A 25303-nucleotide genomic window follows, 5' to 3' on the forward strand; every position below is an offset into this window, starting at 1 on the left:
GAGGTCTTCTAGTCCAACCCCCTGCTTAGGCAGGAAACTCTACACTACTTCAGACAAATGGTTATCTAACATCTTCTTGAAAACTTCCAGTGTCGGAGCATTTACAACTTCTGGTGGCAGGTAGTTCCACTTATCAATTGTTCTAACTGTCAGGAAATTTCTCCTTAGTTCTAAGTTGCTTCTCTGCTTGTTTTGTTTCCACCCATGGCTTCTTGTTCAATGCAGCCACCGGTTAAATTATTATTATTATTTTTTACCTGATCTAACCGAGAAATTGGATAGAATAAAAACACATATGGGTAATTTATTTATTACTTATTTAGAAATTTTATATGGGTGAGTATGAATGGATGCTGTCGTGTGACGGTGAAGGGTTATTGTTTTATTACTTATTTTTATTTCTATTATTTATTTTTATTTATTTTATATGGCATTTTTCAATCTTTCTTAAGCTCGTGCGCGCATCCCCTCGCAAGATTTTGGTGCATTTTTGTATGCGCAGAAAATCACACTGGAGATGCACGCACACAAAATAACCTAAATGAATGGTTTGTATGTATGGGATTACGACTGCATTATAATTCATGGGTTTCTTTTAATACGGGGTTTTATAGTTTTAGATTATATTCAGGAGTATTGTATTGGCAGTTCTGTGTTAGCAAAAACTTCAGAAGAAAAGGATTTAGGGCTAGTGATTTCTGACAGTCTCCAAATGGGTGAACAGTGCAGTCAGGTGGAAGGGAAAGTGAGTAGAATGCTTGGCTGCATACCTAGAGGTATCACAAGCAGGAAGAGGGAGGAGGAATGGATGTGGGCACATGCCTTTTGGCATGTGAACCAATAAAAAGTTCACCATCACTGCCCTATAATTTCTCCTCTTTTCTTTTTCGTCCCTTATTTTCGCATTATTTTAATTTTACTTTGTAGCACATATTTATTTATTCATTGGATTTATATGCCACCCGTCTCCGAGGATTCGGGGCGGCATAAGACGTGTAAAGGACAATAAAAAACATCTGAAATCCAATTTAAATTTAAAACTAACTAGTCTAAAACCCTAGTACAGTGATACCTCGTCTTACAAACTTTTTGAGATACAAACCCGGGGTTTAAGATTTTTTTGCCTCTTCTTCCAAACTATTTTCACCTTAACAACCCAAGCCGCCGCCACTGGGATGCCCCCCTCCGGACCTCCGTTGCCAGCCAAGCGCCCGTTTTTGCGCTGCTGGGATTCCCCTGAGACTCCCCTCCAGAAGTCCAGAGGTGAGGTTTCGAGGACTTCCATGTTTTTACGATGCTGCAATTTCTCTGAGGCTCCCCTCGCTGGGAAACCCCACCTCCGGACTTCCGTTGCTAGCGAAGCACCCGTTTTTGCGCTGCTGGGATTCCCCTACTGGGATTTTCCTGCAGCATCACAAAAACATGGAAGTCCGGAGGTGGGGTTTCCCATGGAGGGGAGCCTCAGGGGAATCCCAGCAGTGCAAAAACGGGCGCTTCAGCTGGCAAAAGGGGTGAGTTTTGGGTTTGCATGCATTAATCAATTTTCCATTGATTCCTATGCGAAACATTGTTTCGTCTTACAAACTTTTCACCTTACAAACCTCGTCCCGGAACCAATTAAGTTCATAAGACGAGGTATCACTGTACATTAAAAACGAATCACCCCCATTCAAACAGCAAGCATCCATTTCATTTCATCGGCCAGGGGGCAAGTAATTAATAGCCCGAAGCCTGACGGCACAAATGAGTCTTCAGACTCTTGCTGAAGGCGAGGAAGGTGGGAGCAGTGCAAATCTCCGGGGGGAGCTGATTCCAGAGGGCCGGGCCCCCCACAGAGAAGGCTCTTCCACTAGGCCCTGCCAAGCGACATTGTCTAGTTCAGTGTTTTTCATCCAGTGTGCCTCGGCACACTAGTGTGCCGTGAGACATGGTCAGGTGTGCCGCGAAGCTCAGAGAGAGAAAGAAAACAAGAGAGAGGAAGAGAGAGAGAGAGAGAAAGAAAGCAAGAGAGAAAGAAAACAAGAGAGAAGAAAACAAAAAAGAGAGAAAGAAAGCAAGAGAGAGAGAAATCAAGAGACAGCAAGAGAAAGAGAGAGAGGGAGGGAAGGTGGGAGAGAGAAAGACATGGAGGGAGGGAGGGAGAAAGAGCAAAGAGAGGAAGGAAGAGAAAGAAAGGGATGGAGAGAGAAAAAAAGAAGGGAGAGAAAGAGGGAGGGAGAGAGAAATAGAGCGAAAGGGAGGAAGGAAGAGAAAAAAAATTTGTCCAAACTTTTTAGCTGCCCCCCCCCCCTCAATGTGTCCCAGGGTTTTGTAAATGTAAAAAATGTGCCATGGCTCAAAAAAGGTTGAAAATCACTGGTCTAGTTGACGGGACCTGGAGAAGGCCAACTCTGTGGGACCTAAGTGGTCGCTGGGACTCATTTTGTTCAAATCTGTAGTACAGTACTTTGGACCAATTTCCAGAATTCTTCGACTTGGCCATGTTGGTCAAGGAATTCTGGGTGATCAAAGCCTCCACCGATTTGGGTTTCTTCCAGCGAAGTTGTTATCTTTCTGATTTGCTCCTCTGCATTCCTCGTTCTCTGTCTTCCTGCGAATTAATTCAACCGCTGCGGCCCCCTTGGAGCGTCGCTTCTCTTAAATGGAAGAGAACCTGTGGCGTTGACCGTCCTGGCCAGCTGCCAGGGTCTCCGAGGGCGAGCTTGCTGACGTCTTTATCCGTGGCCAGATTCCTTTCTGCGTATGCATGGCACATCCTCGGGTCGTTCCCTGCTGGCATCCAGCCTGCCCTGGCTTCCCTCGGGGACCTGCACCGCAGGGAGGGTTTAGCTCCTCCGTGGAAGAGAGCTGGGTGGGAGGGATGAGTGGAGGTGTAAATAACAAGAAGACAACAACCCAATGCGGAATGCAAGCCCAAGCCAACTCTGTTATTATCCCAGGCTCCAAAGTCAGGAAAAGTTCTCGAGTCCCAACTTGCTGATCAGCAATGGAGTGCCTCTCTGGAGCATCTCTGAGAATAGAATAGAGAAGAGAAGATGAGTTGAGTAGAGTAGGACAGGACATGAAAAGTGAGAAGAGAAGAGAAATAGAGAATAGAGAAAAGAATAGGAGAGAAGAGATGAGAGAAGAGAAGACAGAATAGAGAAGAGATTAGGAGAAGAGAAGAAAGAGGAGAATAGGAGAAGAGAAGATAGAATAGAGTAGAACAACAGGAGAAGAGAAGAGGAATATAGAATAGAGAACAGGAGAAGAGAGAATAGAGGAGAGGAGAGAAGATAGAATAGAGAATAGAATAGAATAGGAGAAGAAAGAAGGGAAGAGAAGATAGAATAGAACAGAACAGAAGTGAGAAGAGAAGAGGAATAGAGAATAGAGGGGAGAAGATAGAATAGAGAATAGAATAGGAGAAGAGAAGAAAGAAGGGAAGAGAAGATAGAATAGAACAGAACAGAAGTGAGAAGAGAAGAGGAATAGAGAATAGGAGAAGAGAGGAGAGAAGAGAAGTGAAGAGGAATAGAGAATAGAGGAGAGAATAGAAGAAGAGAGAATAGATGAGAAAAGAAAAGAAAAGAATATCAGAATTAGAATAGAATAGAGAATAGAATAGAAACTAGACTAGACTAAAATAGAATAGAACAGAACAGAATATCAGAATAGACTAGTTTCAAGTTTTATTGGATTTATATGCCGCCCCTCTCCGAAAACTCGGGGCGGCTAACAACAATCATAAACAATGTACAATAAAATCCCATACTAAAAGCAAATTAAAACCCCTTAATATATAAAAACCAAACATACATACAAGCATACCATATATACAGTTGTGACGGCCTAGGGGGAGAAAAAGTCTTAATTCCCCCATGCCTGGCGGCAGAGGTGGGTTTTAAGTAGCTTACAAAAGGCAAGGAGGGTGGGGGCAATTCTGATCTCTGGGGGGAGTTGGTTCCAGAGGGTCGGGGCCGCCACAGAGAAGGCTCTTCCCCTGGGTCCCGCCAAGCGGCATTGTTTAGTTGACGGGACCCGGAGAAGGCCCACTCTGTGGGGCCTAACTGGTCGCTGGGATTCTTGCAGCAGAAGGCGGTCTCTGAGGTATTCTGGTCTGGTGCCATGAAGGGCTTTATAGGTCATAACCAACACTTTGAATTGTGACCGGAAACTGATCGGCAACCAATGCAGACTGCGGAGAGAAGAGAATATCAGAATAGAATAGAATAGAATAGAATAGAGAAGAGGCTAATAACAACGACTATGGGGTCCTTGGTGCTCTTTAACTTGATCGTTTATTTGCAGACATTTCACTACCCAGCTAGGTAACATCATCAATGCTGGAAGGGACTAGGAGTGAAGAGAATGCATTTCCGAATATCCTCCAGGAAAGTCAAAGGTTCCTCGAAAGCCGAAAGCAAGCTCCAGCATCACGCCACCATTCCTGAGCCCTTGTTGCTCACGGTAGCCCCTTTAAAGAAGTTAAGTGAAGCTGGACTCTTCGGGGTCACTGTGTTTGTCCAGAACCAAAAGTAGGAGGAAAAATGGGGAAAGCCTGTCTCCGAAGCTCCTTTTGGGCTTGGCCTTGTCCTACAACAGATGGGAAGGGGCGCAGGGGAATTTTCTCGGCTGCAGCCAATGAGTCCCACCATCCTCCTGACGCTAAATCGGAGGAATTTCCATCTGGAGCTTGGCAGAAGATCTCTCCAGCTCTTTGGCTGCGAGTCAAGCGTGGAGGAGGGTTTGAAACATGACCAGGAGCCGCCACCTACCACCACCAGGCCTTCTCCCCATCGTTTTGGCCTGGCCACCAAAAAAAAAAAGAGGTTGAAGATGTCACTGTGTTTGCACAATTGCTTGGTTGACTTGTTGAATCGGGAGTTCTCCAAAGAGCTTAAAATAATGGAAGGGGAAAGTAGAGCAGAGGAGAGGAGAGGAATAGAAAATAGGAATGGAATGGAAGAGAGAGGGGAGGGGAGGGGAGGGGAGGAGAGAGGAGGGGAGGAGAGGAAAAATAGAAAAAAATAGAACATAGAATACAAGAATGGAATGGAATGGAATGGAATGGAATGAAATGCACCAGATCAGACCGGACCAGACTAGACTAGAATATGGAATGGAATAAAATGCAGACTAGAAGAGAGAAGAGAAGAGAAGAGAAAATACGGAATGGAATGGAATAGAATTAATAGAATACAATAGAGTAAAGTAGAATAGAGTAGGATAATATAGGATAGAATAGAATATGGACTGGACTGGGCTAGACTATGGAGGGGAGGGAAGGGAAGGGAAAATAAGAGGAGAAGAGAAGAGAAGAGAAAATGTATTGAAAAAGTTTGTATGGAGAAAAAAATATTAGCCGAAAAAAACAACAACAAAGATTTTGGACAGAGAAAAATCATCCTGGTTTTATGCCCGATGCCGCCAGCCAACGCCGTTCCCGTGGGCCCACCCGACTCGTCATTTTTGATGATGCCCTGATTAAAAAAAATAATTGGCCGACAATAACGGCGGCAGCTTTGGGAGAAATGAACAGCTCTCGGCACTGAATGGCTCAATTACGGGTGTCGGTCGGAGGCCGGGTTTCGGGTGGGAGGTTTGTGGAGGGAGGGGGGGGAAAGAGAGCCCCCCCACCTGTATCAATGTCGGGGGACAGCGTTACGGGGTTGCAAACAAAGTGATGCGAACGATATAAATACGCAGGAGATACAGCAGCCAGGAATCAGATAGCAGGAGCCAGAAGGCAAAACTGCAGGTGCCACTCGCTTGCCAAACTTCCGAAGATGCCTGCCGGGATCCTGTCGGTGTTTCTCTTCTGCCTTCTCACCTTGTCTTCAGCCTGCTACATCCAGAACTGTCCCCGAGGAGGAAAGAGGTCCCTGCCCGATGGAGAAATACGACAGGTAAGGCAGAAAAATGATAGGTGTTTCTATTTATCCCTTCCGTCTTCACTTTATTTATTTATTTATTTACTTACTTACTTACTTACTTACTTACTTACTTACTTACTTACTTACTTACTTACTTACTTACTTACTTACTTATTAGATTTGTATGCCGCCCCTCTCCGTAGACTCGGGGCGGCTAACGACAATAATAAAACAGCGTATAACAAATCTAATATTTAAAATAACTAAAAACCCTTATTAAAACCAAGCATACACACAAACATACCATGAATAAATTGTATAGGCCTGGGAGTGGGGGGGAAGGAATATCTCAATTCCCCCATGCCTGACAACAGAGGTGGGTTTTAAGGAGCTTACGAAAGGCGAGGAGGGTGGAGGCAATTCTGATCTCCGGGAGGAGCTGGTTCCAGAGGGTCGGGGCCGCCACAGAGAAGGCTCTTCCCCTGGGTCCCGCCAAATGGCATTGTTTAGTCGACGGGACCTGGAGAAGGCCAACTCTGTGGGACCTAACTGGTCGCTGGGATTCGTGCGGCAGAAGGCGGTCCTGGAGATATTCTGGTCCTTCCTTCTTGCTTGTCCTTTAACAAACAACAATAGAGTTGGAAGGGACCTTGGAGGTCTTCTAGTCCAACCCCCCCCAGCTTAGGCAGGAAACCCTACACTGCTTCAGACAGATAGGTATCCAATATCTGCTTTAAAACATCCAGTGTTGGGGCATTCACAACGTCTGGTGGCAAGCTGTTCCACTGGTTAATTGTTCTATTTTTATTAATATTGATTGTTTCTTCATTGCTTATTTGACCCCTATGACAACCATTAAGTGTTGTACCACATGAGTCTTGACAAATGCATCTTTTTCTTTTATGTACGCGGAGAGCATCTGCACCAAGACAAATTCCTTGTGTGTCCAATCACACTTGGCCAATAAAATATTCTTTTCTATTCTATTCTATTCTATTCTATTCTATTCTAAATGGTCAGGAAATCCTTAGTCTGGTCAGCTTCAGCACATTATTTTATCCCCTGGTTAGGACTTTAAAAAAAACGTATTTGCAGAGAGTAACAATGAAAAGGTTTGCAAGCAGCTAAGCGCTGGGAACATTGTTAGCACCTGGAAAGAAACATTTGGAGCAAGTAGAGCAATGGGAAAAAAAACCCTGCAAAGACGTTGGGCTTGGAAAACATTCTTTGCAGAGAGTAACAATGAAAGAGCTTGCAAGCCATTAAGAGCTGGGAACATCGTTAGCACCTGGTTAGGGCTGGAAAGAAACATTTGGAGCAAGCCCTTCATGGCATCGGGCCAGAATACCTTCGGGACCGCGTTCTGCCGCACGAATCCCAGCGACCGATTAGGTCCCACAGAGTTGGCCTTCTCCAGGTCCCGTCGACAAAACAATGCCGTCTGTCAGGACCCAGGGGAAGAGCCTTCTCTGTGGCGGCCCCGACCCTCTGGAATCAACTCCCCCGGGAGATGAGGACTGCCCCCATCCTCTTTGCCTTTCGTAAACTCCTAAAAACCCATCTTTGCCTCCAGGCATGGGGAAATTGATTCCCCTCGGTCGCTCCGTTTTATGTATGGTTTGTTTAAGTTGCATGAGTGTTTTTAAATCAAGGGTTTTTAACTGTTTTCCTGTTTTAATCATTGGATTTGTATTTTGTATTCCTGTTGTGAGCCGCTCCGAGTCTTCGGAGAGGGGCGGCATACAAATCTAATAGATCAATAAAATAAATAAATAAGTAGGGAATGGGGGGAAAAATCCTACAAAGAGAGTTTTGGAAAATATTCTTACAGAGAGTAACAATGAAAGAACCTGCAAGGTAAGAGCTGGGAAGATTGTTAGGGTTGGAAAAAAAAGAGTTGCATTCGGAGTATAAGTATAAGTCCCACAGAGTTGGCTTTCTCCGGGTCCCGTCGACTAAACAATGTCGTTTGGCGGGCCCCAGGGGAAGAGCCTTCTCTGTGGCGGCCCCGGCCCTCTGGAACCAACTCCCCCCGGAGATTAGAATTGCCCCCACCCTCCCTGTCTTTCATAAATTACTCAAGACTCATTTATACTGCCAGGCATGGGGGAGTTGAGATATTCCTTCCCCCTACGCCATTACAAGTTATGCATGGTATGTTTCTCTATATGTTTGGTTTTATAATAAGGGTTTTTAGTTGTTTTATTATTGGATTGTCACATGCTGTTTTTACTATTGTTGTTAGCCGCCCCGAGTCTATGGAGAGGGGCGGCATGCAAATCCAATAAATAATAATAATAATAATAATAATAATAATAATAATAATAATAATAATAATAATAATAATAATAATAATAATAATTATTATTATTATTATTATTATTATTATTATTATTATTATTATTATTATTATTATTAGAAACATAGAAACATAGAAGACTGACGGCAGAAAAAGACCTCATGGTCCATCTAGTCTGCCCTTATACTATTTCCTGTATTTTATCTTACAATGGATCTATGTTTATCCCAGGCATGTTTAAATTCAGTTACTGTGGATTTACCAACCACGTCTGCTGGAAGTTTGTTCCAAGGATCTACTACGCTTTCTACTACTCTTTTTTATTATTATTATTATTTTTATTATTATTATTATTATTATTATTATTATTATTATCATTATTATCATTATTATCATTATTATCATTATTATCATTAGACGCACCCAATTTTTACTCCAAACAATACTGTAGTTTTTCCCCAGTGATCGTTCCAGATGTTAATGGTCATTCTTTTCATTTCTCTTTCAGTGCATCCCCTGTGGTCCCGGCAACAGAGGGAACTGCTTCGGGCCCAGCATTTGCTGCGGAGAAGAACTGGGCTGCTATTTTGGGACTTCGGAGACTCTGCGCTGCCTGGAGGAGAACTTTCTCCCTTCTCCCTGCGAGGCTGGTGGGAAGCCCTGCGGTGCGGGAGGGCGATGCGCGGCCCCTGGCATTTGCTGCAATGATGGTATTTACAGGAGGGACGAACCAGAGGCAGGGGAGGGAAAATGGGGAGAGAAAGAAAGATTGCATTCGCCCTCAGCCAAATGTTATGTTGAGCGCTGCCGAAGCCTTAAAGCATTCCGTTCTGTAACCAGACAGTGGTGAGGCACAATTCCCGGCACCACCGGAAAGGGGGCACACACACGGTACGGGATTCAGGCTCAAACTCAACCTGACAAGACGGAGTGGCTGTGGGTCCATCCATTACCCTGGGGGAGGGATTATTGACCTCCTCGTAGAGGGTTCGCAACTTGGGCGTCCTCCTCGATCCACAGCTAACTTTAGAGCACCATCTTTCTGTGGCAAGGAGGGCGTTTGCCCAGGTTCGCCTGGTGCACCAGTTGCGGCCCTATTTGGACCAGGAGTCACTGCTCACAGTCACTCATGCCCTCATCACCTCGAGGTTCGACTACTGTAACGCTCTCTACATGGGGCTACCTCTGAAAAGTGTTCGGAAACTTCAGATCATGCAGAATGCGGCCACGAGAGCCATCATGGGGTTTCCTAAATATGCCCATGTATCATCAACACTCCATGGTCTGCACTGGCTGCCGATCAGTTTCAGTCACAATTCAAAGTGTTGATTATGACCTATAAAGCCCTACATGGCATCAGACCAGAATACCTTCAGGACCGCCTTCTGCGGCACGAATCCCAGTGACCGATTAGTGGGCTTTCTCCGGCTCCCGTCGACAAAGCAATGTTGTTTGGCGGGACCCAGGGGAACAGCCTTCTCTGTGGTGGCCCTGGCCCTCTGGAATCACCTCCCCCCAGAGATTAGGACTGCCCCTACCCTCCTTGCCTTCCGCAAGCTCTTGAAAACCCACCTATGTCACCAGGCTTGGGGAAATTGATATACCCCTAGCTGTCTTATTTTATGCATGGTTTGTCTGGTTGTATGACTGCTTTTTTATAATGGGTTTTTTATAACTGTTTTTAATATTAGATTTGTATTTGTATTATTTGTTGTGAGCTGCTCCGAGTCCTCGGAGAGGGGCGGCATACAAGTCTAATAAATAATAATAATAATAATAATAATAATAATAATAATAATAATAATAACAACAACAACAATAATAACAACAATGATTATGATTATTACTATTATTATTATTATTATTATTATTATTATTATTATTATTATTATTATTATTATTTCAACGTTTTCCCTACCTGTCCGGGACTGACCCACGAGGCATGATGGTCAGTCTTCAAACTCAACAGGTTTTTCTCTTCCATATCCTTTTGCAGAGAGTTGCCTCTCCGATGCTGGCTGTGGGAATGAAAACGGCGAGAGAGGACGGAAGTCTCTGGAAAGGAATTTGACCGGGTTAGATGGCTCGACCGGAGATCTCTTTCTCCGACTGATGCACCTGGCGAATAAGCAACAACAGGGAAAACCACCATTTTATTAAGGGGTTAATTTCGTGGCCTTAATGGGCTTCGAATCTGAAGCTGCCCCGATGGATCCAATGCCTGTAACCGTTTAAGAATAAAATGTAAATACTCTACCCCAAAAATGAGTTCTAAAAATGAATAAAATCTCCTTGCATCATGTCACAAATTTGTGGAAGTGTTGTTTATGAAGAGGGACACAGAACTTTCTGCAAAATAAGTAAAGGAAATTTTTTTGTAGATATGTGGGTAGTCTTTTGATTTACAACAGTCGCTAAGTGAACATTCAAATTTATTTATTTAGAAACATAGAAGATTGACGGCAGAAAAAGACTTCACGGTCCATCTAGTCTGCCCTTATACTATTTCCTGTATTTTATCTTAGAATGGATATGTGTTTATCCCAGGCTTGTTTACATTCAGTTACTGTGGATTTACCAACCACATCTGCTGGAACTTTGTTCCAAGCATTTACTCCTCTTTCAGTCAAATAATATTTTCTCATGTTGCTTCTTGTCTTTCCCCCAACTAACCTCAGATTGTGCCCCCTTGGTCTCACTAGCGCTTTATACAGCGGGATCACAATCTCCCTCTTGTGATACCTCTAGCGATGCAGCCAAGCATTCTACTTGCATTCTCTACCGCCTGACCGCACTGTTCACCCATTTATTTATTTATTATTATTATTTATTTATTAGATTTCTATGCCACCCTTCTCACAGCGACTCAGGGTGGCTTATAATATTATAAATGCAACAATATATAAAATAAATCTATATGATACATATATATATATAGATCCATATAGAGACATACCCATTCATCGAGTTCAATCATTCACAATATCAGCCGGAGACAGTCTCATCACTCACGGCCTCCACGCCCGCTGGCAGGGGTGGGTCTTCAGAGCTTTACAAAAGACCAGGAGGGAGGAGGTGGTACGCATCTCTGGAGGGAGTTCATTCCAGAGGGCTGGGGCCCCAACAGAGAAGGCTCTTCCCCTAGGTCCCGCCAGATGACACTATCTGGCCCGACGGGACCTGGAGAAGGCTGATTCTGAGGGACCTGACTGGCCGCTGGGATGCATGAGACAGAAGATGGTCCCCAAGGTAGTCTGGTCCTAAACCATGTAGGGCTTTGTAGGTCATAACCAGCACTTTGAATTGGGCCCGGAGACCAACTGGCCACCAGTGCAACTCGCGGAGTGATGTTGAAATGTGGGCAGACCTTGGTAGCCCCACTATAGCTCGCGCGGCTGCATTTTGCACAATTTGTAGTCTCCGAATAGTCTCCAAAGGCCGCCCCATGTAGAGAGTATTGCAGTAGTTGAACCTCGAGGTGATAAGGGCGTGAGTGACTGTGAGAAGTGACTCCCTGTCCAGATAGGGCTGTAACTGGCACACAAGGTGTACCCATGCCAGCGCCCCCCTCGCCACAGCTGAGAGATGGCCTTCTAAACTCAGCTGTGGATCGAGGAGGACGCCCAAGTTGCGGACCCCCTCCAAGGGGGTAAAAGACTCCTGCCCCCCCCCCACGGACAGCTGGAATTGTCCCTGGGAGGCCAAACCCACAGCCACTCCGTCTTGTCAAGGTTGAGTCTGAGACTATTATTGAGTCTGAACCTATAATTATAAATTTACAACAGATTATTATTATTATTATTATTATTATTATTATTATTATTATTATTTATTGGATTTGTATGCCGCCCCTCTCCGCAGACTCGGGGCGGCTAACAGCAATAAAACATTATATAACAAAATCCAATACTAAAAACAGTTAAAAACCCATTATATAAAAACCAATCATACATACAGACATACCATGCATAAAATTGTAAAGGCGTAGGGGGAAAGTGTATCTCAGTTCCCCCATGCCTGGCGGCAGAGGTGGGTTTTAAGCAGCTTTCGAAAGGCAAGGAGGGTGGAGGCAATTCTAATCTCTGGGGGGAGTTGGTTCCAGAGGGCCGGGGCCGCCACAGAGAAGGCTCTTCCTCTGGGTCCCGCCAAGCAACATTGTTTGGTTGACGGGACCCGGAGAAGACCCACTCTGTGGGACCTAACTGGTCCCACAGAGTACTTACTCATCCAGTACTTACGACCCTGTACCAAAGTTCTGTCAGGATCACATTTTGAGTGCTTGGCAATCGAATTCACGTTTCTGTAGTCATGTGACCCCAATTTATGAGATCAGGACCTTGGAGGTCTTCTAGTCCAACCCCTTGCTCAAGCAGGAGCACCTATACCCGTGATGGCGAACCTATGGCACGCATGCCACAGGTAGCACACAGAGCCATATCAGAGGGCATGCGAGACTTTGCCATTATGTACTAGATAAAACAAGCAAATAAATAAATTTGTATACAGCAAAGTTTGGTTTTCAGTCTGATTTCCCCCGTGTTTGGTGCCCTTGAGTTGAATTTTGAAGGTGCTGGGAAGAAATTTAAATTGCTGCAAATGTGATCTGAATCGAAGATTTTCCTTTTTTTTTAAAAAAACAACAACATTAGAAATAATAATATTCATATACATGATGCAAGTAAAAAACATAAAGAGACATTAGGACAGGGGACGGAAGGCATGCTGGTGCACTTATGCACACCCCTTATTGACCTCTTAGGAATCGGGAGAGGTCAACAGTGGACAGTCTAAGGGTAAAATTTGGGGGGTTATGTATTAAAAAAAAATACATAGAAAAATATATATGTAGAAATTCATATATAATAATATAATGTGATATTGTATGATATGATATTATTTATTTATTATTTATTTATTTATTGGATTTGTATGCCGGCCCTCTCCGCAGACTCGGGGCGGCTAACAACAGTGGTAAAACAACATGAACAATCCAATTAATAAAAACAACTAAAAAACCCTTATTGTAAAAAAACCCAAACATACACACAAACATACCATGCATAACTTGTAATAGCCTAGGGGGAAAGGATAACTTAACTCCCCCATGCCTGGCGACATAGGTGGGTTTTAAGTAATTTGCGAAAGACAAGGAGGGTGGGGGCCGTTCTAATCTCTGGGGGGAGTTGGTTCCAGAGGGCCGGGGCCGCCACAGAGAAGGCTCTTCCCCTGGGGCCCGCCAAACGACATTGTATAATATAATATAATGTGATGTGATGTGATGTGATGTGATGTGATATGATAAAATAAAATAAAATAAAATAAAATAAAAAATAAAATAAAATAAAATAAAATAAAATAAAATAAAATAAAATATAAAATAAAATAATAAAATAAAATAAAATAAAATAAAATAAAATAAAATAATAAAATAAAATAAAATAAAATAAAATAAAATAAAATAAAATAAAATAAAATAAAATAAAATAATAAAATAAAATAAAATAAAATAAAATAAAATAAAAATAATAAAATAAAAAAAATAATAAAATAAAATAAAATAAAATAAAATAAAATAAAATAAAATAAAATAAAATAAATAAAATAAAATAAAATAAAATAAAATAAAATAAAATAAAATAAAATAAAATAAAATAAAATAATAAAATAAAATAAAATAAAATAAAATAAAATAAAATAAAATAAAATAAAATATATACTGTATATAGAAAAATATATATGTAGAAATTCTGAATAAACCTCCTTGCCCAACAAGCCCAGTAAATAAACTCTTTTGCCCTGCAGGAAATACAGCAAGATTTGATGAAGTTAAAGAAAAAGACGAAATTATGGAGCAGGGGGAAATGGGATGGGGTACCCACCTGCTCAGTGAGTGATGCTCTGGATGAAGAATGGACGCAGGTTGGACCAAACGGCCTTTATGCACTTTGAGGGAGGAGGCGGAGCCAAGGGGAAAGGCGGAGCCAATGGGTAGGTGGAGCTTGAAGCTGCTCTGTTTCAACTCATCACTTCAAGACACTGACGAGCAAATTGCAGGCACTTGTGCCCCAGCAGTGCTCGAGCATTCTTCCACACAGGATTTGTAGCTTGTTTCCAAAGGTGCTTTTTCGAAGAGGAAACCAGGCTGGTTTTCCTTAAAGATGGCTTGCTTTTCTCCTCCAGGAAGCTACTTCAGTCCTCCTCTCGCAACAAAATTACTTGCTCCACCAGTCTTGAAATACAGTACTGCGATTAGACAATTCACAACTACGTCGCCTCCGATCTGACCTGACACTAGTTCATAAAATCATATACCAAAATTTTCCTTCCTGTTAGTGACTGCTTCACCTTCAACCGCAACAACACACGAGCACGTAATAGATTCAAACGTAACGTAAACCGCTCCAAAGCAGATTGCAGAAAATACGACTTCAGCAATAGAGTGATTGACGCCTGGAATCCATTACCTGACTCTGTGGTTTCTTCCCTAAATCTTTAACCTCAGATTGTCTACTATTGACCTCTCCCCTTTTCTAAGAGGTTTGTAAGGGGCGTGCATAAACGCACCAGTGTGCCTACCATCCCTGTGCTTTTATCATTATTTACTACTTACGTTATGCTGATACAAACTACAATCCTATACTTCGCTTCGCTTCGCTTCTATTCGCTTCTATTCGATTCGATTCCATTCCATTCTGTGTTTGTATGGCTGTTGTTTGAATGGGCTTGCCTGATTTTTAAAACAACTGGGGGATTATAGATTGTTGTTTAGTTTTTAATTAATTGGATTTAGCTACTGCATTTGTTGTTTCTTTTATATGTTGTAAACTGCCCTGAGTTCTCTGAGATGGGTGACATATAAATCGAATCAATCAATCAATCAATCAATCAATCAATCAATCAATCAACCACTAACCAACCAACCAACCAACCAACACATACATAAATACATAAATAAATCTATTTTATTCTAATTATTATTATTGTTGTTGTTGTTGTTATTATTATTATTATTATTATTATTATTAATTAGATTTGTATGTCGCCCCTTTCCAAAGACTCGGGGAGGCTAATTCTAATTCTAATTATTCTAATAATTATTCTAATTCTAGTGTCCATTCCAAGTAACTACTCGCCTGGGAAAAAAGAGACCTCTGACCCTTTTTCACACTTACGCCCATATTGATCATGGTTGCAGTGTCTGGAGGTCATGTGAACCCCTATTTATGATCCTCTATTTGTGTCACTTAACAACACTGTCAGACTTTTTACTAAATCTGCACTTCTATTTCTACTAGTTTTTCTCATCATTCCTATCATCCTTTTCATCCCACTTAGGACCGTATGACTGTAACTTGTTGCTTGTATCCTAAGACTTTTATTAATATTGATTGTTTCTTCATTGCGTATTTGACCCCTAGGACAATCATTAAGTGTTGTACCACATGATTCTTGACAAATGTATATTTTATTTTATGTACGCTGAGAGCATCTGCACCAAGACAAATTCCTTGTGTGTCCAATCACACTTGGCCAATAAAAAGAATTCTATTGTATTCTATTGTATTGTATTGTATTGTATTGTATTGTATTGTATTCTATTCTATATCCTATCCTATCCTATTCTAATTTAACAACTGCAGGGATTGACTTAACAACGTTGGCCAGAAAAATCTTAAAACAGGGCAAAACCCATATGACAACCGTCTCGCTTAGCAACAGGAATTTTAGGCCCAGCTGTTGTTGTAAGTCGAGGATCAGCTGTCACTGGACTTGAAATTGATGAAGAAAAATATGCAGTTACTTGTGTCTTCACCCCCTCCCTGCTAATGACGTCCATGACTTCTGGAGTCTCGCTCCTTGTTTTTTTCATCTCTCTTTGGAGGAAAAACGCACAGCCGCAAATTGTCTACATTTGACTGACCTCACGCATGCGACCTTGGCATATTAGATGAGACCCGTGGCATGGACAGCAATGACTTATGCTTTTTAAGAGGCACCGACAACGTGACTGGTGCCCTGCCTACGCAGACCTCTCAGCAGAAGACATGCGGTTGATCAATCTCCGAATAAGTTTCTTTCCAGCCCTAACCAGGTGCTAACAATGTCCCCAGCTCTTACCCGCTTGCAAGCTCTTTCATTGTTACTCTCTGCAAAGAAGAATGTTTTCCAAGCCCTAAGTCTTTGCAGGGTTTTTTCCATTGCTCTACTTGCTCCGAATGTTTCTTTCCAGGTACTATTGATGTTCCCAGCTCTTACTGGCTTGCAAGCTCTTTCATTGTTACTCTCTGCAAAGAATGTTTTCCAAGCCCTAAGTCTTTGCAGGGTTTTTTCCATTGCTCTACTTGCTCCAACTGTTTCTTTCCAGGTACTATTGATGTTCCCAGCTCTTACTGGCTTGCAAGCTCTTTCATTGTTACTCTCTGCAAAGAATGTTTTCCAAGCCCTAAGACATTCCAGGGCTTTTTTCATTGCTCTAACTTGCTCCAAATAGGTTTCTTTCCAGTCCTAACCAGGTGCTAACGATGTTCCCAACTCTTACCCGCTTGCAAGCTCTTTCATTGTTACTCTCTGCGAAGAAGAATGTTTGCCAAGCCCTAAGTCTTTGCAGGGTTTTTTCAATTGCTCTACTTGCTCCAAATGTTTCTTTCCAGGTACTATTGATGTTCCCAGCTCTTACAAGCTTGCAAACTCTTTCATTGTTACTCTCTGCAAAGAATGTTTTCCAAGCCCTAAGACTTTCCAGGGTTTTTTTCATTGCTCCAAATAAGTTTCTTTCCAGCCCTAACCAGGTGCTAACAATGTCCCCAACTCTTACCGGCTTGCAAGCTCTTTCATTGTTACTCTCTGCGAAGAAGAATGTTTTCCAAGCCCTAAGTCTTTGCAGGGGTTTCTTCCCCCATTGCTCTACTTGCTCAAACTGTTTCTTTCCAGGTGCTAATGATTTTCCCAGATCTTACTGGTTTGCAAGCTCTTTCATTGTTACTCTTTCAGAATAAAGTTTTTTTTTAAGCCCTTAGCCAGGGGATAAAATAATGTGCTGAAGCTGACCAGACTAAGGATGCTAACCAGATAAATACCTGGTAAGCAGATTCTTTTCCCCATTTTCCTCTCCAAAAACTAAGGTGCGTCTTATACTCCAGTGCGTCTTATATTCCGAAAAATACAGTAGAAGGCAAAGGACCAGCCAGAGAAATCGAGCGGAGCTAATGGTGATCAGGGAAGACCGGGGGCTAGTAGGAAAACTAATGGGGCAGGGAAGGCCAGGATAAATTGTTGGCCAAATCTGGGTCTCGCCTCATGCCCCAGAACACACTGTTAAGCTATCCAGGACAGGAAGATCATTTGATTCGGATTTATTGCGAACGTTCCAGTTCAAAAGCATCCTGTCATACAAAGATCCCGCTATATAGAATGCTGGTAAGACCCCATTTGGAATCCTGTGTTCAGTTCTGGAGACCTCACCTACAAAAAGATATTGACAAAATTGAACGGGTCCAAAGACGGGCTACAAGAATGGTGGAAGGTCTCAAGCATAAAACGTATCAGGAAAGACTTCATGAACTCCATCTGTATAGTCTGGAGGACAGAAGGAAAAGGGGGGACATGATCGGAACATTTAAATATGTCAAAGGGTTTAAAGTTCAGGAGGGAAGTGTTTTTAATAGGAAAGTGAACACAAGAACAAGGGGACACAATCTGAAGTTAGTTGGGGGAAAGATCAAAAGCAACATGAGAAAATATTATTTTACTGAAAGAGTAGTAGATCCTTGGAACAAACGTCCAGCAGACGTGGTAGATAAATCCACAGGAACTGAATTGAAACATGCCTGGGATAAACACAGATCCATCCTAAGATAAAATACAGAAAATAGTATAAGGGCAGATGAGATGGACCAGGAGGTCTTTTTCTGCCGTCAGTCTTCTATGTTTCTAAGACAGAACTCAAAAGTTACAATCTTTTGTAGTTTAACTCATCAATAAAGCTCTCAGACACCTTAATAAAACGTTGGTTTTCCTAGTCGTTGCTTCTTTGCCAGGTGCATCAGTTCAGAGAAGGAGATCTTCAGTTGAGCCATCCAACCCGGTCAAAATCATTTCCTGGGACATCTGGTCCTTGTTATACAGGCACTATTGAAGCTGCAAATACCTGTGAAAGGATGGGGGAAGAAGAAGAATCCTTTGGGTCAGTCCCAAACAGGGAAGGAAGATGGCCAAAGCTTTTCCTAGCTCTTGTTTGTGGGGTTTTAGCAACAGCTCAATCTGGCTGGGGTTAGGATGGTCCCCAATCCATGGAATGGCCACAAACAGGAGAAGGGTCAACTTATTTTCCAGCAGGCAGAAACAATGGATGGAAACTAAGCCAGGCAAGAAGCAACTTAGAGTTATTAATTTTCCTGACAATGAAAAAATTGTATACGTGGCTTGAAAATAATAATAATAATAAATAAATATGTATATAAATAGAACATAGAAACATAGAAGACTGACGGCAGAAAAAGACCTCCTGGTCCATCTAATCTGCCCGTATACTATTTCCTGTATTTTATCTTACAATGGGTCTATGTTTATCCCAGGCATGTTTACATTCAGTGACTGTGGATTTACCAACCACGTCTGCTGGAAGTTTGTTCCAAGGATCTACTACTCTTTCAGTCAAATAATATTTTCTCACGCTGCTTTTGATCTTCCCCCCAACTAACTTCAGATTGTGTCCCCTTGTTCTTGTGTTCACTTTCCTGTTAAAAACACTTCCCTCCTGGACCTTATTTAACCCTTTAGCATATTTAAATGTTTCGATCATGTCCCCCTTTTCCCTTCTGTCCTCCAGACAATACAGATGGAGTTCATGAAGTCTTTCCTGATACGTTTTATGCTTAAGACCTTCCACCATTCTTGTAGCCCGTCTTTGGACCTGTTCAATTTTGTCAATCTCTTTTTGTAGGTGAGGTCTCCAGAACTGAACACAGGATTCCAAATGGGGTCTCACCAGCGCTCTCTATATTATTATTATTAAGGCTTCGGCAACGCTCAACACAACATCTAGCTGAGGACAAATGCAATTAAATGATTTACATCTCGACTGATCTTTCTTTTTCGCCCATTTCCCCTTCCCCGTCTCCTATCAATACCTTGTCTGCAGCAAATCCCGGGAGCCTGACATTTGCTCCTCACACCGCAGCGCTTGCCAATCCAGTCGTGATTATAGAGAAAGTTCCTCTCTGAGCAAATCTTAGTCTCTGGAGTCCGAAAATAGCAGCCCATACTTCTTCCGCAACAAACGTTGTGAGTGACACAAATTCCTCCATTGCCAGGGCCGCAGGGGACACACTGAAAGAGAAATGAATGTGTTGGAAATGTAAAAACACTCAAGGCACCTTCTTTCATCTATGGTGGTTATGTCCAGAGACAAGAAAATATTGGAAAAAAATAAATAATAATAATAATAATAATAATAATAATAATAATAATAATAATAATAATGTTGTGCTTCAGTCTGAGGCTCCTCGGGGAACGGCTGGAACTCTGCCGGCTCCATGCTCAGAGGGGGAGGACGAGGAACAGGAGGAGGAGGAGGACCAGGTAGACGGGGAAGAGGAATGTCAGGCCGAGGAAGAGGGAGAACAGCCTGAGACCCCCGGGGGGGAGCTCTCCCCAGCGAGTAGCCTGGAGTCCTTAGATGAGAACGCACAAGCCATCATCGATATGAGGCAGAGAAGAGCAGCACAACGAAGGGGACAATTAGCCAGGTATTTCCATCCCTAATAGGCAACAGCTGGGTTTGGGTGTGGTTATCCCCAGAAAGGTTGAAAAGGCCGGCCCGCCCTTCCTGTATTGTGGAGAGTTATCTTTTGGGAGTCCTGTGACCTTGCTTCGATCCTTGGCGTCTCTGATTCTGGTTTGTGGCTTCGAAGGCTGAAAACTTGGGGGAGGCGTGGGTCTTATTATCTACAGTGGTGTGTGTGCCAGCAAGAAGCCTGTTGTATTGTCTGGCCGTCGTGACTCTTCTGTGAAGCCTCATAGCATTCCAGTTTGTAAGAACAGTTTTTGTTCTCTGTGTTTGTTTTCAAAGAGATAAAGTGACTTTGCTTTTTACCAGCGTGTCTGGCTGCTTTTTTCAGTTGGTATTGAAGTCTGGGGGCACCCAGACAGAACAAATAATAATAATAATAATAATAATAATAATAATAATAATAATAATAATAATTTATTAGATTTGTATGCCGCCCCTCTCCGAAGACTCGGGGCGGCTCAGAACAACGATAAAAACAATATTATACTGGCACAAATCTAATATTAAAAAACCCCCTAAAAACCCTATCATAATTAAAAACCAACCAACACATACATACCAAACATAAATTATAATAAGCCTGGGGGAAATGTTTCTCAAATCCCCCATGCCTGGCGGTATAGGTGGGTCTTAAGTAGTTTACGGAAGATAAGGAGGGTGGGAGCAGTTCTAATCTCCGGGGGGGGTTGATTCCAGAGGGCCGGGGCCGCCACAGAGAAGGCTCTTCCCCTGGGGCCCGCCAGACGACATTGTTTAGTCGACGGGACCCGGAGTAGGCCAACTCTGTGGGACCTTATCGGCCGCTGGGATTCGTGCGGTAGCAGGCGGTTCCGGAGGTTGTTGGTTGTGTCAAATAATAAATACAAAATTGGTTGTGCCAAATAATAAATACAAAAATAGAATATACGCCAGAGTTTTTTCTACTGGGTATTATGAGAGGCACCTATTCTAAAAATGTAAAATATCTAAGTTTGCATATTACAACAGCTGCAAGGATTGTATTTGCACAGAACTGGAAAAATCCGCAAATACCTGAAGACAATGAGATCATCAAGAAAACATACGATTGTGCAGAGATGGACAGATTGACAATGGAACTTAATAATCGAAAAGAATTGGACTATTATGAAACCTGGACAAAATGGTACCAATGGACAAAAAAAAGAAACTCAAAAGAAACATCGAAATAAAATATCAAGAAATCTAAAAGTAATTAGAAGACAATGTCGATAGGAATGTATATATGATGTAGATTCATCTGTAAATATGATTATGTACTTTTTTTTTAAAAAAGGAAAAATTTAATAAATATATATTGGAAAAAAAAGAAAGAGAAATGAAATGGAGACAATTAACACTTATTGATTGATTGACTTTGTCAAGGACGTATTAGTAGTATACAAGAAATAACACTGAAATAACAATCTGAGTATTGTATTGGCAGTTCTGTGTTAGCAAAAACTTTAGAAGAGAAGGATTTAGGGGTGATGATTTCAAAATGGGTGAGCAGTGTGGTCGGGCTGTGGGAAAAGCAAGTAGGATGCTTGGCTGCATAGCTAGAGGTATAACAAGCAGGAAGAGGGAGATTGTGATCCCGCTATATAGAGTGCTGGTGAGACCACATTTGGAATACTGTGTTCAGTTCTGGAGACCTCACCTACAAAAAGATATTGACAAAATTGAACGGGTCCAAAGACGGGCTACAAGAATGGTGGAAGGTCTTAAGCATAAAACGTATCAGGAAAGACTTCATGGACTCAATCAAAAGGGTGTTGAACAGGTGACTTGATCGAAGTGTATAAAATCATGCATGGGATAGAAAAGGTGGATGGAGAAAAATTCTTTTCTCTATCCCACAATACTAGGACGAGGGGGCCCTCCCTAAAGCTCATAGGTAGGAAAGTGAGGACAAATAAAGGGAAATATTTCTTCACCCAGAGGGTCGTTGGTTTATGGAATTCTCTTCCAGAAGAGGTCGTGACAGCTGTCAGCCTGGATAGCTTCAAGGCAGGATTAGACAGATTCATGGATGCCAAGTGTATCGGTGGTTATTGAAACGGATGTCCATGTGCCACCTGTATGTTGGTTGAGGCAGGCAGGATTCCCTTGAGTATCATTTGTTGGGGGTCAAGGGAAAGGGAGGGTCTTGCCTTCTCTTTCTGCTCAAGATCCCCATGGACAATTGGTGGGCCACTGTGGGCCACAGAATGCTGGACTCGAGGGGCTTTAGCCCAATTCAGCATGGCTATTCTTAGGTTCTTATGTTCTTAATTCCCTTTTTGGGGAAACACCTGTGGGATGAAATGATACAATCAAAGTCTTCTAAGGCAGCGTTTCCCAACCGGTGTGCCGCGGCACACTGGTGTGCCGCGAGACATGGCCAGGTGTGCCGCCAAGCTTCAGCTGGGCGGGGCGCTGCCGGTACTTCCGTCCTGGGGCTCCCGCTCGCAGCTGTCCCCCGCCTCCTGCTCGATGCCGCGGTTTTCGGCGTTCTCCTGTTGGGCCCCAAAGAAGGAAGGCAGGCAGAAGGAGAGCTCCATTCTTCGCACCTTTTCCCTGCCTTCTTTCTTTGGGGCCCAGCAGGAGAGCGCCGAAAACCATGGCATTGAGCAGGAGGCGGGGGACAGCTGCGAGCGGGAGCCCCAGGACGGAAGTACCGGCAGCGCCCCGCCCAGCTGAAGCTCCTCTGGCGTCGACGGCAAGTGTCCGATGGGAGCGGGGGGGGGGGGGGTGGCCGCAGCGGCCGCAGGCAGTCGGGGGAGATGGCGGCGGCGAGAGGGATCGCTCGCTCGCTCTCTCTCAGCTGACTGCAAGTGGGAGCCCTGACGGTGGCGGTTGGACGTGCTGCTGGACGTCGTACATGCTGGCGCTGCGTGCCTGGCATATACGGTGTCCAGCACCACGTCCAGCTGCCGCCGTCAGGGCTCCCGCTTGCAGTCAGCTGAGAGAGAGAGAGAAAGAGAGACATAAGAGGCAGAGAGAGAGAGAAAGAGAGACATAGCAAGAGAGGCAGAGAAAGAGAGACAGAGCAAGAAAGAGAGACAGCAAGAGAGGCAGAGAAAGAGAGAGAGAGAAAGAGAGAGAGAAAGAGAGACATAGCAAGAGAGGCAGAGAGAGAGAAAAAGAAAGAGAGACATAGCAAGAGAAAAAGAGAGACTTAGCAAGAGAGGCACAGAGAGAGAGAGAAAGAGAAAGAAAGAGAGACATAGCAAGAGAGACAGAGAGAGAAAGAGAGATAGCAAGAGAGGCAAAGAGAAAGAAAGAGACATATAGCAAGACAGTGAAAGAGAGAGAGAGAGCAAGAGAGAGAGAAAAAAGCAAGAAAGAGATAGCAAGAGAGACAGAGAGAGAGAGCAAGGGAGAGAGAAAGACATAGAGGAAGGGAAGGAGGGAGAGAGAAAGAGCAAAAAAGAGAGGAAGAAAGAAAGAAAGAGGGATGGAGAGAGAGAATGAAGGGAAGGAAGGAAAAGAGAGAAAGAGGGAGAAATAGAGCGAAAGGGAGGAAGAGAGAGGGTTTTTTTGTCCAAACTTTTCTTTAGCCCGCCCCCCCCCCCCTTTCAGTGTTCCCCAGGATTTTGAAAATACGAATAATGTGCCGCGGCTCAAAAAAGGTTGGGAAACACTGTTCTAAGGAGTGTGAAGACATGCGTGGTTGGGCAGCCCTTGGTCTGGAATCGTATAGGGTCCCCTGTTTGAGTTGTGGGTTGCACTAGAAGACCTCAGAGGTCCCTTCCAGCTCTATTATCACCTTTGCGTGTGTAGGGGGAGGTTATCTTTCAGGCCACAGGTGTGACAGAGCAACTGCCCTGCTGGAAATTAAATTAAAATTTGATAACAGACAGACAGGGAAAAGACCACAGGAAGGAAGAGAAGACAGGAGGGATAAATAGAAACCCCTGGAATTCTCTGCCTTACCTGTCGGTTATCTGTTTCACACACGGACCTCTTCTTTCCTCTTGGGAGGCAGTTCTGGATATAGCAGACTGAAGACAAGGTGAGAAGGCAGAAGAGAAACACCGAAATGATCCCGGAAGGCATCTTAGGAAGTTTGGCAAGCGGGCGTCACCTGCAGTCTTGCCTTCTGGCTCTTGCTATCTGATTCCTGCACATTTATAACGTCCGCATCAATTTGGTTGCAGCCCCGTAACGCTCTGCTCCAACAGGTGGGAGGGAGGCCTCTCACGCCTCCGTCCACCGACCTCCCAACCCAAAGCCAGCCTCCGACCGACACCTGAAATTGAACCATTCTCCCCAAGCTTTATTGGCAGTGCATTATTTTTAATTGGGGTGTCATCAAAATTGTGAGCCCTCCAAGATGACTTAGTTCCTTCAATGACCTAAGTGCCGGAGCCCAATGTAACAACATTTTTAAAAAATTATTATTTATTAATTTTTAACAAGTTTAGAAACACACAACATAAAACAGTGCATAGTGAAATGTGCCCACCACCCAGACACACACACATTCCCCACCACCAAATCGGGGGTGTTTCTTGTGTAGTCCACTTGACCCAAGAGCAATATATCTATTTACATATTATAGAGTGATTCCAATTTATTTCTTGTAGCTTGGTCTCGGATTCCGCTCATCATATATCGTCTTACCTTGTCCCACCATCCCATCAGTTGTCCCAACTCAGTTTCATTATCCGAATTTATCCTTTTATCCATCATTTCAAATTGAATATGGTCCACCATGTACCTATACCAATTTGGCATTGTCCATTTTGTCGCATCCTTCCAACCCAAAGCTATTACTGACTGAGCGCTTTCTATTGCTGCTTTTTTTATTTCTCTAATTTCTCCCATCGCATTACTTTTAACTAGTACTGCCATTTCCTTAGTGATTGTCCATTGTATATTTAGCATTCTATTTATATCCTCTTTCACTTTTTGCCAAAATTCCTGCACTATCGGGCATTCCCAAAACATATGCATAAACACTCCTTTATCTTGACACCCATGCCAACAATTCCCCCTGACATTCTGCTGAAAGTGTGCGAGTTGAACGGGAGTAAAATACCACTTGTGTAACAACATTGCCAAAAATCCTTCGGGATTGGGTGGCATAGAAGTTAAATTAAATAAATAAATAAAATAAATAAATAAAGCATTAAGAGTTGTCAATCTAATCTTACGTAGCTTCTTCCCATTGAACTGCTAACCAGAGCTTACAAAACTTTTGTCAGACCAATTCTAGAACACAGCTCACCTGTATGGAACCCGCATTGCGTATCAGGCATAAATACAATCGAGAGAGTCCAGAAATATTTCACAAGAAGAGTCCTTCACTCCTCCTCTCGCAACAAAATAACTTGCTCCACCAGACTTGAAATACTGGGATTAGACAATTTACAA

The 25303-nt window shown here is 43.1% G+C and overlaps 1 protein-coding gene across 1 annotated transcript; it reads left to right on the forward strand.

Moving 5' to 3' along the window:
- Positions 1-5768: 5768 nt before the first annotated feature.
- Positions 5769-10409, forward strand: LOC139169861 (vasotocin-neurophysin VT-like). Its single transcript, XM_070756526.1, has 3 exons — positions 5769-5888; positions 8663-8864; positions 10151-10409. The coding sequence occupies exons 1-3, from the start codon at positions 5769-5771 to the stop codon at positions 10312-10314; spliced, it is 486 nt and encodes a 161-aa protein (XP_070612627.1). The 3' UTR covers positions 10315-10409.
- The last annotated feature ends 14894 nt before the right edge of the window (positions 10410-25303 follow it).

Source organism: Erythrolamprus reginae, chromosome 7 (assembly GCF_031021105.1).
Source record: "Erythrolamprus reginae isolate rEryReg1 chromosome 7, rEryReg1.hap1, whole genome shotgun sequence".
Taxonomy (NCBI): Eukaryota; Metazoa; Chordata; class Lepidosauria; order Squamata; family Dipsadidae; genus Erythrolamprus; species Erythrolamprus reginae.

Excerpts from the sequence above, each read along its gene's own strand:
- LOC139169861 (XM_070756526.1), top strand. The coding sequence starts at position 5,769 with ATGCCTGCCGGGATCCTGTCGGTGTTTCTCTTCTGCCTTCTCACCTTG. Across the intron at positions 5,889-8,662 it reads CCGATGGAGAAATACGACAG|TGCATCCCCTGTGGTCCCGG; the intron begins GTAAGGCAGAAA and ends TTTCTCTTTCAG. Across the intron at positions 8,865-10,150 it reads TGGCATTTGCTGCAATGATG|AGAGTTGCCTCTCCGATGCT; the intron begins GTATTTACAGGA and ends ATCCTTTTGCAG.